This window comes from Branchiostoma lanceolatum, chromosome 4, assembly GCF_035083965.1.
Source record: "Branchiostoma lanceolatum isolate klBraLanc5 chromosome 4, klBraLanc5.hap2, whole genome shotgun sequence".
NCBI lineage: Eukaryota > Metazoa > Chordata > Leptocardii > Amphioxiformes > Branchiostomatidae > Branchiostoma > Branchiostoma lanceolatum.
Window position 1 is genome coordinate 30,336,786 of NC_089725.1, and position 13,527 is coordinate 30,350,312.

Below are 13,527 nucleotides of genomic sequence, written 5' to 3' on the forward strand. Positions count from 1 at the left end.
TTTTCTCATTCAATCAGTTTCCCCTGCTTCCCCTTTTACTTTCTTTGTTTGGAAGAATTATCTTGTTCTTCTTATGCCATTGACTTGTCAGGTCGGACTATCACTTCACAGCTGCGTTGTATATAGTGTGTAACGTTACAACCAGATGTACACCTAAACGATGTTGGCAGCAGTGCAGCAGCGATATCTATCGATAATTGACATAACTGCAGCACGATTGTCCCAGGGTCCCTTGTTGCGGTCGCCACAATGTCCCGGATGTAGGGTGTACACAACTCTTTCAAGATGGCGTAGGGTCCAACGACCTGAAGAATTTCTTGCATATTTTCGACAATTCTCGTAAAGGTGAGTGCAACTTTCTTCTCAAACTCGCACGAAATTGATAGAAAATCCTCCCATGTCCAAACATGCAGCTTGAACAAGGCGTAGTGGCGCAGAAACTTCGTGGCAAGTGAGGGACGCTTTGGCGCCCGAGGGAGATTTAAAATTTTGTCAAGATGGCAGCCGTGACGGCTGGGAGGGGGGGAGATGACTCACACTTCGCGCCAGCTCGCGAATTCCCGAGTCGTTCCATCACACTCGTAGCCAAGGTGCAGTCCAGTCGTTAGGTGTACCGACGTGAGGGAGGCTGTGGTGTGAGGATTTTGGTCGATCTACCAGTTTACTATACCAAACTCCTTGTCAGTTGGTCCCACGCGACGGCTGTAACCCGACACCCCGGGAGTCTTGGTCGCTTCCTGCCTTCTTGTTTTCATTTGAACGTTTCGGACGTGCGTGCTCGATTCGTCCCGGAAAATCGCACCAAACGTACCTACAGGAAGGGTGGACAGGGGGACAAACATGCGGCCAGACCAGGTACTTAGTATTCAGGGTCAGAACTTGTTTTATTTTCACGGGAATGGCTGTCCAAGTTTGTCTTGCTTGTGTCAGTGGGGACCGACCGGAACCCAAGGTCACAAACAGAATCGAAGATCAGAAAACTCTAGATGGACAGTTCACAGGGCAGGAAGCGCAGAGATGAACCTTCTGGACATGATAAGGGCAGCCAGCACTATCTGGGTTGGAGCAGAACAGAGATAGCGACATTCGGGGAACTTCAAAGTAGTCTGTCATAGCGAGTTTGGCTGTGTCAGATTGTGCCATCACTGTCTAAACTACAACAAAACACTCACATCGCAGTGTTAGGGCAGATATGTCCCAAGCTGTAGAATATTGACTCATATTCATAATATATCATTTTCTTAGCGTACTGAGTCATCGTTGTAAAGTACTGGGAAAGTAGCTCATCATATTGATTGTGTTCTAACTTCTAGCCATCTTCAGTCATGCAGCAACTTACCACTATGACTATAAACTATAAACATCCACAGTGCAGTGTTAGTGCAAAACGGAAGAAAACTGACTCATTCATAGTGCAGTCTTTTTCATAGCCTACTGAGTCATGGTTGTACAGTACAGTACAGTACAGACTACAGTAATGTGGAAGTTAGTCCATCATAGAGTGTGTGTTCCAGCCCTCTTCAGTCCTGCGACTATTTACCACGGTCTAACATACAAACATTCACAGTGCAAAACCTAAGAAAACTGACTCATTCATAGTACAGTCTTTTTCATAGCCTACTGAATGTACTGAGTCTTGGTTGTAAAGTACCGCACAGTACTACATGGAAGTAGTCCACCATAGAGTGTGTTCCAGCCCTCTTCAGTCCTGGGTCCATTTACCAGTAATCCCTGCTATTATATGGATGATTGTGTGTAATGAACAGTGTCATATCTCCCTCCCTCCTGCTCGTCAACTCATGTAAAAACACCTGTTTCTCCTTTGACACTAGGCTGGGAAGCTTCCTTTTTTTTTTTTTTTTCCTGACCCTAAAAAACTTCACAAGACTTTATAATCTGTTTGTCATGCTGATTTGTGACCTGAGGGGCTGTGGTTGTCATCATGAATATTCATGGCTGTTTGAATCGTTCCACTCAGTCTGGTTCTCCTACTTGTAAAAGCAACTGTTAGGGCTAGCAGAGCAGACAGAAGGGCTTGTCGGTTGGGAGTCGGTGGATTTAGAAGCTCGCAATCATGCCGGGAGAACAGGTATTACTTTCAAAATTCATCTGTATCATACTGAATTCATACTGAAGGTGGATTTCAACTGTAAAATTCCCACACAAAAAGAACTGGGCCTACCCAAATTTCCAAGTTACAGCAGTCTTTGTCAAAGAATGACTCAGTAGAAGCGGAAATTATCGTGAGAATTCCAGGCTCTTTATCACAGGTAACTCTGTTTGTTTTCGGTGTTACTGTCGCTTGTGTGATCTCAGCAGAGAAGTTCCTGGTATTTTCTATTCAAGAATCAGTTTCCTGGGTGAGTGTGAATGGAATGTTTTAGGAGTGGCCCAACTTCCTGAAAACGTACAACAAGTGGTGAAGTAAGCTCTCAAAATATACCGTGAGCAGGGAAGAATGTGTAGGTCACAAGTGTGGGCCGGTATTTCTATAAATCAGCCCCCTCCGAATCACAGCAGGCTTTTTGTTAGTTTATCAGAAGGGTCGACTCCAACCGACCTTTCTGTTGACCTAGTTTGAACAATAACAGGAAAGCCTCAGCGTGGAACAATTGTCCGGCAGGACATGATCCGTCCCAACCTGTTGGACAGAAAGGAAGAAATGTGTGCCGTTAAACACTAATCATGTCACCAGCAAACTCACTTACATGTTGTTCTTTTTGTATGTTGTCGTTGGTTGTAGGAAAATTGAAAGAATTCTGCTATTTTTGTACAAACATTAGTGGGACAATGGTAGAGCCAGCCCATATGCAGCCCTTATCTGATCTGTGTGACTGTGAATACTCACAGGTCTCCTGCCTGTTGATAAAGTCACTGTTCAGTGTCCCTTTCATGATAGTGACTGGGTCAAGCAGCAAAAAAGGAACCAGGGTATCTCGCTAGTACTAGTAGTAGACTCTACCACAGTACCAGACTTCTTAGGTTGCTGGAAAAACAGTAGAAATAGGCTGAATAATTTTACCAGACGAGTCAAAGCCAAGGAGTTTCATGTTTGCAACACTATTTGGCTAATCCCTATTTTTCTAGCATCCCAAGCAGTCTACTTGAGGCTATCTTACTAAATATAATCGTGTGTAGTTTTTTATTTGTTCCAGTCTGTGCCATTTCCCCACCCCCACTAGTATTTGGGTTGTTTCCAGTTGATCAGTGTCCAGGACCATGTTTGTTGTGCTGTACCCTGTCTGGCAGAAGGTCAGGTGTCCCTGTGCTGGAACTGTTGTAGGTTGTCTCAGCTGACTACACTTTGTCAAAACCCTCTAACATACATCTGGTATTTGTGAAGCCCTTGTGCTGTAGTCTCTAACCAGGCTCGTTCAGTGGCTGAAAAAAAATTGTAAAGATGGTTCCCAGACTAGGAGTCCAAATGTAGATGGAGCCTAGCCTGCAATCCGTCCTATTCTAGCTCCAGTTCGCTCCTTGGATCGCTTGGAGTTAGGGCCTCTTTACACCTACGACATTTTAGAGTCGTGCGATCATCGTCGTGGGCGACGTCGCCGGCGACGGTATTTTTTGGCCGTCTAAAGACGATCAAAACAATCGTACGACGGCAATAAACGGGAAATCCTCGAAATGTCGTGCGACCACCTCGGACCCAGTCGCACGACGTTCAGCGGGGGGCCTGTGGCTGTGTTTTTCTCGTCTAAAGAAGAATCGTCGCCGGCGACGGAAGTGGGTGATATGCTAATAAGCCTACAGCGTGCTGTTTCCTGTCCGGGAAGGAAAGTTTCTATCGTTTTCTTTGTAAATATGCATGCAGTTAGCAATGGAAACATATTTTTCTCGTCCGAAACCGGTTACTAGTATTCCGGCGCGACGCCCTGCTACCAGTGGCTACTTCTCTAGTATGCCCCTATTCCTCGATCCCCGGGACATCCCCGGCGGCGGCCACGAACTCGGGTTAAATCCCGTCCGTCTCTGTACCAGCCTCAATCTCTTTCTTTGTTGAGCACCGTTCTCAACGTCTCATCTGCAGGGCAACAGTTGTTGCAAAGTCAGTAAAAGCTTCATCTTTTGACGAAAACAAGCGGTTCCCCCGCCATTTTGAATTTGAGCGCAAGAGTTCACTTTGAGTCACACGCGCACATCAATGGAATTCTGCGCCGCGGGGGTCCCATGATATTTCCTGACCGTGTGTCTAAAGAAAACCGTCGCTTACGACGATGATCGTACGACCTTATAACATTGTAGGTCTAAAGTGCGCCTTAGTCTGGCCAACGCCATTGAAACGTTTGGTCCTTGGTCTGTATCAGAAACAGAGCTACTAGGCTACAGAGATGCCTGACTAGGACCCGATTCACACTGGGAAAATTTTCTGGTCGTATGGAGGTAAAGTACGATGAAGTTGTATAGGCCATAAAAGTGCTTGTCGTACAAACACGAGGGGTGATTCACACCCAGGAAACAAGGCGCTGTCCGCTGTATGCCCAAGACGTACCAAAATATGTCCAGAAAATTTTCCCAGTGTGAATCGGGTCAAGTTGAAGCCCCTGTAGGCAGGCCCCATCTCCTGTACAGGGACCTACAGCTGGGCCGTGTCTCCTGTGGGCTGGGCTCAGCTACAGGTCAAGGTTGATACTGAACTACCAGGTCTCTCCAGGGAGTTGGAAACTTGGTTTGCGGAAGGAAAACAGCCTGTGCTCTCTCCTCTCACTGCAGCAGTGTTACTCCTTTATTTGTGCCAAGATGAACTCACCTACTTGTTTCTGTCACACTGGTAGACACCATTTACATTAGTTAGGTTAAAGTTATGACTTGGATGGTGTCTTCATTGTGTACACTAACTTGCTCTGTCACAGTTTCTTTGAATTTAACTAAGTACTGTATCACAGTGTATGCTGTTTTATTTTTATTCTGAGTGACTGCCAAGGTCTTGTAGTTCTGCCGATTTAGTTTTTTAGGAAAGGTTTCTTTTTTTTTTTTTAAGGCAATTTAGTTGACTCCGGTGATTGTCAGCAGCTGTATGTTTAAAGTGTGTCCTGTTCTGTGCACATATGGATGGTTTCAAAACTCAGCTAGTAGCCTACGCTTGGTCTCCTGTCATCAAACGTAAATAACTCGGGGACAACTCACTCTGCCGTGCAAAGATTTCCTCATAGTCTCTGTGAACTTCTCTTCAGTTTCTGAAGAGCATTATGTATAATTTTGCATCTACACCAAAATCAAAATTCCCTTTGTAGTTCCAACCATACCAAGAAGTTTCTTTTTCTTTTGATGAAAAATATATGAGGAAAACTGTTGTCTGTACAGCGAGCAGAAAGCCTGTGAGTTCAAACATGTCCAAGCTAGGCTGTCATGCCCCAGGAATGTCAGTTAGCCTGGACTTGACATGGATGTTATATTAATTCTGAATCCTGAGCCAAACAGTTGAACTGTAAGTCTTAAAACTTTCAAGGTGTTTTTTTTAGCAGTAACTTCTCCAACACAAATTCATGATACCACAAATATGTGTTTCCAGTCTATTATTACTTTATTACAAAATTGTTTCATCTGCAAATTTAAAACACATCGAAACCCACTCTTTCTGTCCTACTGCAAAATAGAACCACTGTGAATTTACAGTACAGAGGGTGAGTTTTCCCCCCTCCTATTATCACAGTTGTACGCTGATGTGTGACGTCAGTGTTGGCGTGACGTAGTTGGTTGTGACGCGCGGAACTGTGTTTCTACATCTAACGCCAAACTGTGAGACCATCACAGAAGTGGGAAGTAAACATGACATTAGATGTAGCAGGTGGTTGTGTCAGTAGTTGTCCTACTTTCGCTACGTTTCTGGGGCAAGTTGATGTCTGTTTCAACTGTTTGTGATGCCAGAAGATGTAGGTCACAATTGAATTTGGGAACCGCTCATCCAAGGTTGCAATATTTTATTGAAAATTAGAGATTTAGCCGTTTATTCAGGCAACATGTATATAACATCTCATCATGGGATTTTACTAAACAGTATTTCAAGCTCTATGCAATGTAAAAACTGCATGAAATATAGTGAGATCTATAAGTAAAACGAAATAAAACAAAGTTTGGGGAAAAAAATCAGCACTATGAAATGTAGCGTCTTTTGATTCTTTTTATAACTGAAGAAGTTATAAAGTTTACAATTATCTATGGCTTGTGAGTCCAATTTCAAAGTTGAGTGTTTGTCACAATTGAGTTACAGACACAGTACATGTTAAAAGATTAATAATGAATGCGTAAGGCCACAGGTCTCCCAGACTGCATGGTGACATGTCCTCTGATCCATAAATCTGTCTGGTGTTAGTCAGGCGTGAGGTTGTTGTTGTTCATCCTTCCACTCCTGCACACCCACAACCGGGCTGAATAAACATCATGGGAAATGCCCCCAGGACACTGTGATATTCACCTCATATGGAGGAAACCCTCATGTTTCACAAAGACCTGTTTTCCACTTACCTCTGCATCTTTTCGAAGAGTTAACTTCATTATGTATTCAGATGCAAATGCAATTGTCTGGTGTTTTTAGCACCTGGTTGTTAATTGTTGTAGATGGTGTCCTGAGTATATTGTTTTCGTTTTTGGAGAAGAATAGATTTTATCTCCCCCTACAACAGTATGGTACAGTTTCTCTAATGTCTTTTGACTGGAACTTGTTGAACTTTTACAGAAATGCTGCTTCTATGTAGATGCGTGTAAATTGTATATGTATAGCACATGTACGTTTGCTATTGCTGTGCCTTTATTTATTCATGAAAAACTCAATGCTATGTCAGAAGTTTAATCAGAAGTTCCACATTCCTTCCACTCAGTAGCACCTGCTCGTAAAGTGATTACATCGACAGTTTTATTGCAAAGTGACGCCTAATCGTTTTTATGTTTTCATGTGGTAAACAGTATTGTGTCTGCAGGATGCAAATACAAAATATTTTGGCTGACATTTAAAAGAAATGTACCTCCCCAGGTATGTGATTCGTCCAGACCAATTTTGAGAATTGGTTGTCAAATGGCTATACAGTGTGCGCTTAAGGTTAAAAATTGAGACCTGTGCCAAGAAAACAACATCTAAAGCATATTCCTGAATATGTCTACATACTTCCTTGCCTCTGTCAATAATCAACACCTAAAAATGTAGCATGCAGCTGGTGTTGAAAGGGAAACATGCATACATGGCATAGTTTATAAACAAAATAGCTTTGAAGGTTATTTATCCATAATCATGGGAACTGGTTTTAACTGGCTTACTGTATATACATGAACACTAATGGTGCTTCATAAATATCTTTGTATGTATGTATTGCCTTGTATTTTTTAACAATAACAGAATCAATGGAAAGTCTCAAATTTTCCTTGTTTTATTGATGGCAAAGCTGTGCTCTAGGAAGAAGATGAAATTTTCCTAAATCCCCCTAGCAGCTTCCTTTCAAATTGCATATCAATCCAGTGGCAGAAACTATGCTTCTTTAGAAAGGGTTTCATCCTATGTGTTCTATGTAGCAGGTACAAGAGCTCAGAACTGTTTCTTAGGTACAGTGGCCGGTATCTTTCCTTGCGGTAGCCTAAGACTAGTACATGTAAGAGTAAAAGATTCATGACACAGTGAGTTTTCATTAGTTACTCCCCCCCCCCATTTCCTTATGTCCCTGCAAATGGATGTTTACAGGACCCTGCTCGCTTGTATGACACTGTTTACATGTTATCTGACTGGACAATGGCCTCACTGACCACATACATGTAAAGGGCAGGGCAGACTTGCTGTCAGTAAAGTTTTGCAGGAGAGCAGTGGGTTGACAGACAACTGTCTTTGTTCAAGTAAGGCAAATATTACATGAAACTAGAATAGCTGTAATTGTTACTAGGCTGGAAACCAGGCTGTCTCCCAGGACTCGTCCTTCCGTCCCAGGACGGAAATTTGCTGGTTGGGACGGAAAAAAATTCAACTTGGCAAAGTTAGGCTCTCTTTACATTATACTTTTGCCGTCAGCGCCACTGGCGTCAGCGCCACTGGCGACAGCGGGAACCCCGTGTAAAGACAATTCCCGTCGACGTAGTCCCGTCAGCTTCGAAGCCGTCGCCCGTCAGCGCAGCGGGAGTCCCCGTCAACTTCAAACTCCGTCTAAAGAGAATACGTCGGGCTCGCGTCAGCGGGAGTCAGGGTTTCAGCGATTAGCATAAAGCACGCGTTGATTAGCATACTGTAAGTCAACTTAGATCCCCGGTATATATATAGAGAGAGAGATTCGCGGGATCCGCGGCGACTTTTGTGCCGTGCATTCATTTCCCCGCGGATATATTTATCGTACTTGTGCCCCCCTACCCACATTTACGAGTGATGAGCATGGAATATCTACACATAAACAAGGCTTTGCATTGTAGTTTAATACGGGCGGGGAGACGCCGTTGTACAATCATACAATTTTGTTTCTTGCTTTTGTTATGCTTACGCCCGATACTTTCTACAAGATGGCGAAATGCAAGCACCGCAGGTGTCTGTCAGATTTCCGGGCGGTGTGTCTAGAGACGTCGCGACAGCGGCCTCCCGACAGCGGGAAATTTCGCCGCTGACGCGAAAAACGTAATGTAAACTGCGCCTTATACATGTTCAGTACCAAGGGAATAGGGTCAGCAGATATAGCAGTGGTGCCAGATACGATGAGATAGACATGGGTGTGGGCCTGTCTAGAAATGTATCTAAACCACATATCTGTGCTGGGTGCAAACATAAATACTAGTGAGAATGTATTTTGAAACCCTGTCCTCTGACCTCTCTTATCGTTCAAGTTTGAACAGGATCTTGCTGCATTGATTTCTTGATGCAACCTCAATACTGAATCAGTTATATTCCCCTTCCAGTGGGAAGGGGGATATACTGTTTTTGCTTGCCTGTTCTTCTTCTTCTTCTTCTTCTTCTTCTTCTTCTTCTGCCAAAAACCAAGTAGATGTGCGGTGGTAGCTCTACTAATGATGTTGCAGAAAGTTATATGTACTATATGTAACATGGTACGGATGTTATATTTGAGATGTAGGTACCTATAGGAAAGGTGAATACACCTGACAATAAATTATGCTAATGAGGACCTAATTTGCATAATCAATGCATAAACTTTATTTCCCTTACCGTTAAAGCTGCGGATGTCATCTTTGAGTTGTAGGTACCTTTAGGAAAGGTGAATGCACCTGGACATAACTTTTGCTACTAATGACCTCATTTGCATAATTTATGCATAAACTTGTATTTCCCTTACCGTAAAAGCTGCAGATGTTATATTTGAGATGTAGGTACCTTTAGGAAAGGTGAACACACCTGGCCATAAATTATGCTAATGAGGACCTCATTTGCATAATTTATGCATAAACTCGTATTTCCCTTGCCGTTAAAGCTGCAGATGTCATATGTGAGATGTAGGTACATTTAGGAAAGGTGAACACACCTGGCCATGAATTATGCTAATGAGGACTTGATTTGCATAATTTCTGCATAAACTTGTATTTCCCTTGCCGTAAAAGCTGCAGATGTCATATTTGAGATGTAGGTACATTTAGGAAAGGTGAACACACCTGGCCATGAATTATGCTAATGAGGACCTGATGTGCATAATTTATGCATAAACTTGTATTTTCCTTACCGTAAAAGCTACGGATGTCACATTTGAGTTGTGGGTACCTTTGGGAAAGGCGAACACACCTGGTCATAAATTATGCTAATGCGGACCTCATTTGCATAATTTAGGCATAAACTTGTATTTCCCTTACCATGAAAGCTACGGATGTCAGATTTGAGATGTAGGTACCTTTAAGAGAGGTCAACACACCTGGCCATGAATTATGCTAATGAGGACCTCATTTGCATAATTTACGCAGAAACTCGTATTTTCCTTACCGTAAAAGCTACGGATGTCTTATTTGAGTTGTAGGTACCTTTAGGAAAGGCGAAAACACCTGCCCATAAATTATGCAAATGAGGGCCTCATTTGCATAATCTATACATATCCCTTACCGCGAAGGCTACGGATGTCGTATTTCAGATGAAGGTACCTTTAGGAAAGGTGAGCACACCTGTCTATAAATTATGCTAATGCGGACCTCATTTGCATAATTTATGCATTAACTTGTATTTCCCTTATCGTAAAGGCTACGGATGTCATATTTAAGATGTAGGTACCATTAGGAAAGGTGAATACACCTGACCATTAATTATGCTAATAAGGGCCCCATTTGCATAATGTATGCATAAACTTGTACTTTCCTCACCATTACAGCTACGGATGTCATATTTGAGATGTAGGTACCTTTAGGAAAAGTGAACACACCTGGCCATAAATCATGCTAATGCGGACCTTATTTGCATAATTTAGTCATGTACTTGTCTTTACTGTCAAGGCTACGGATGTCATATTTGAGATGTAGGTACATTTAGGAAAGGTCGGAAAAGCTGGCCATAAATTATGATTATGAGGGCCTTATGCATAATTGATGCATATCCCTTGCCATAAAAGCTAAGGATGTCATATTTGAGATGTAGGTACCTTTAGGAAAGGTGAATACAACTGACCATAAATCATGCTATTGCAGACCTCGTTCGCATAATATATGCAGAAACTTCATAATACCATTACAGTCAATGCTAAGGATGTCATATTTAGGTGTAGGTAATGGAAGGGGAATATCCTGCATTTTCCTGAAAATGTTGCCTTTCTAGTTAATGACTGTCTTGCGAGTGTGACTCTGATAATATTCCATGTAGAATGCAGACCATTTAGTTTCTTATCGCCAAACACTCTGCGGCTGCAATATTTCATATCGCTTGCGGTCTCCGCTTTCACTGAAAGCAGAGTGACTTAGCAGAACAATTGATACGTTTTGACTGTTGGACTCTTTGTGATTCTTTATTTGTTCAGGGTCCAGGGGTTATCGTGAAAAATATGTGACTTAACTTAACACCCCATTTTAGTGGTTATAGTGATGGGGAGATACGAGATGTTTTTGATATAGAAGCTTCCACAAATACCGTTTTAGCCAGCGACTAAAAGATATGAATGTAGTAGCCTGGCAGCTAAAGAAAGGGTGGCATATATGACAAGCTACATTTGTACCATATACTCGACTTCACAGAGAGTGTGACTCGCCTTTCTGGACATGTGTGGGATCAGTGATTGTTGTTGTTGTAAACGGAGGTCAGGGGGAAAGGTAAGATTTTTTTGGTGCACATACATAGACTTATCCAAGAGTGTTGCTAGCCTCTTCCAACATGTGTGGGCTCAGTAATTGTCGTAGGGGAAAGTTTCGGGGAAAGGTAAGAAGACAACTCCGTCAAGTTGAAGAGATTCTATGGTGCCTCCTTGAAAGAAACTACAAGGGCTGTGACTTTGGATGAGACAGCTTTTATTTTCTTGTTTGTGCTGTATGGAGGCCATTTTGCATGTAAACTGCGGAACCTTTTTGCATATAGAATAACCAATATCGTCCGATTGCTTGTATTACTCGATGGAGGCTCCAGGCCAGAGTAAAAGTGCCATTCAATAAATGATCTGTTATGTTTTAACCTTCATAGTACTGAATCATTGGTGAACCAGAATATATAGTTTGCAGTCTTACAGTTTCTGGTAGCTTGCTAAGGGTTAAGAAATGGTGTTGACCTAGATTGCATTTCCTATAGGAGAAATAAGTTATGACCAATTTGCGTTTCATTCCGAGCAGGTCCTTATGACACCATTAGGCCAGACCAAGTTATTTTCTTGGTTGTCGGAATACATCATAGAAAATTAAAATCAAAGGGCAGTGAGGAAAACTTGAATATGACAGACTGTATCATTCCACAAACCTGAATGCACCCAGGCATAAACCTAGTCCTTAGACTTGATGTGTTTATTATGTATTTCCAGTTTAGCAATTTTTAGTACGAGAACCAACAAATATAATTGGAGTGGCCCTAGCCATTAGATCCAGCCTGTGTTGTGACATGTCAGCTGAGGATGATAAAATGGTGCAATCAGCCTCCACAGATGTGTTCCACCCTTGCTGTAATGTATACTGTTATTACACCACTCAAACATCCATTTGTCCCTACTATTTTTGCTTGTTGTTATCATCGCTCGGCCTGTACCAAAAACACTCTGGCGGTATCACAAGGGAAAGTCGTGTATAAGGCAAACTGTGCAGGCACATATCTGTGGCCTTGTATCTGTAGAAACCATTACAGCTTGTCTGCTGATTTTACATACAGCCCATAGCCAGGAAGTACAGCACATTTTTGAGTGCTGAAGTCTGGTAGCAGCCTCCTGTGCCTCCCCAGTGGAGTTTGGCAGGCCCTGCTGTAACTGTATCTTGTTTGGGTTTGCCCAGAGGAGGTAGGATCATGACTTCCATGTCCCCACTGGTGTTACTGATCCTGGAGTGACAGGGGAACAACAGGCTAGGCTTGGCTGCCGCAAATTACTCCACATCCCAGGCTCCTGTTGTCCCATTCAGCAGCAGAAAATAACACTTGGACAAGGTCGTAGGGCTAATGGAAAGAGCTCAGCTAATGGATAAGTGATGAGCCTTTACAGAAAGTGCTCAGCAGCAGAGGGAGAAGAAGAAGAAGACCCTGCCGAGTCCCAGACATGACCGCATGCTGCGCCATGGTAGGGGTCCTGCTGCCATCCTGCCCTCCACACAATGTCTGCCGCCGCCGTAAACAGCTGGACTTGGCGTTGCCCTTGCGCCATCCCATACCAATCAGTCCTTGTGTAGAAGTCATTAGTGGGGCTTCCTCCTCCCCTGGCCTTGCAGGAGTAGTTACAGAGCCCTTTATTTAGAAAGATCAGTGCTAAGCCCAGGAGGGATGAGACTACCACTAATGAATGGGGCTTTAGTTCTAATAGCCAGCATGGACTCCCTGTGGAGTAAACCAGTGGGGAATCTGACATCTGTAGCTTTGGAATATTCAGAAATGTGGTGAAGTCACGTTCTGGAATGGGCCAGGTTTGGGAATGCAGCACGGTTCCATGGTAGCCAGGCCTAATATGTATCGCAGAATTCATATTCTCTTTCCTGTAAAAATTCTTGAGTGAAGTTAGAGGGTGTTTTGTCACTGGTGCGTGCAGGGGGTACTAGCCTGTGTTACTTGACTGTGAAGCTTCAGTTGTTTTGAATAACTCTCCAGATGGATGTTTGGGGTTCAATTTCGTTCCAACGTTTGCCAATTTGCACTCAAATTTCTGATTTCAATACGGATTAATTCAATTGTGTTCAATTCAAAGAGGAAATCATGTTGGGTCTCCTCCAAGTTGACATCTTGTTTCTTGCATTTGTTGATGTACTTTTTGCTTTGAAATGTACGTCGTTCGTTAAATCTTCACACCTTTGTCACAAAACAACGCATTCCACAACAGTGCCACTGTCGCCGATGTAGTCTCAACACTGGAGCTGATGTTTTTGTGTTTTGGGAGGGAAAAGGGTGATGAAACAAGCTTTTTATAAGAAGATTTGAAATCTCATATACAAATTGCATTTGCAGGGCTCAAAATACTGGGTGTA

The 13,527-nt window shown here is 42.9% G+C and overlaps 1 protein-coding gene across 6 annotated transcripts in view; it reads left to right on the top strand.

Annotated features, from left to right (window-relative positions):
- Window positions 1-216: 216 nt before the first annotated feature.
- Window positions 217-13,527, top strand: part of LOC136433974 (serine/threonine-protein kinase PAK 4-like) — a 35,515-nt gene continuing 22,204 nt past the window's right edge. Inside the window, exon 1 of one of the 6 annotated variants that reach the window (XM_066426608.1) lies at window positions 217-345. Coding sequence is in view for 5 of the 6 variants with exons in the window: in XM_066426607.1 (XP_066282704.1) it covers window positions 841-855 (15 nt within the window). In the remaining variant the exon portion in view is untranslated. Of the gene's footprint in view, window positions 346-670; window positions 856-1,981; window positions 2,090-13,527 lie in introns of those variants that run through there. The other 5 variants (XM_066426607.1, XM_066426609.1, XM_066426606.1 and 2 more) reach the window with 5 other exon arrangements.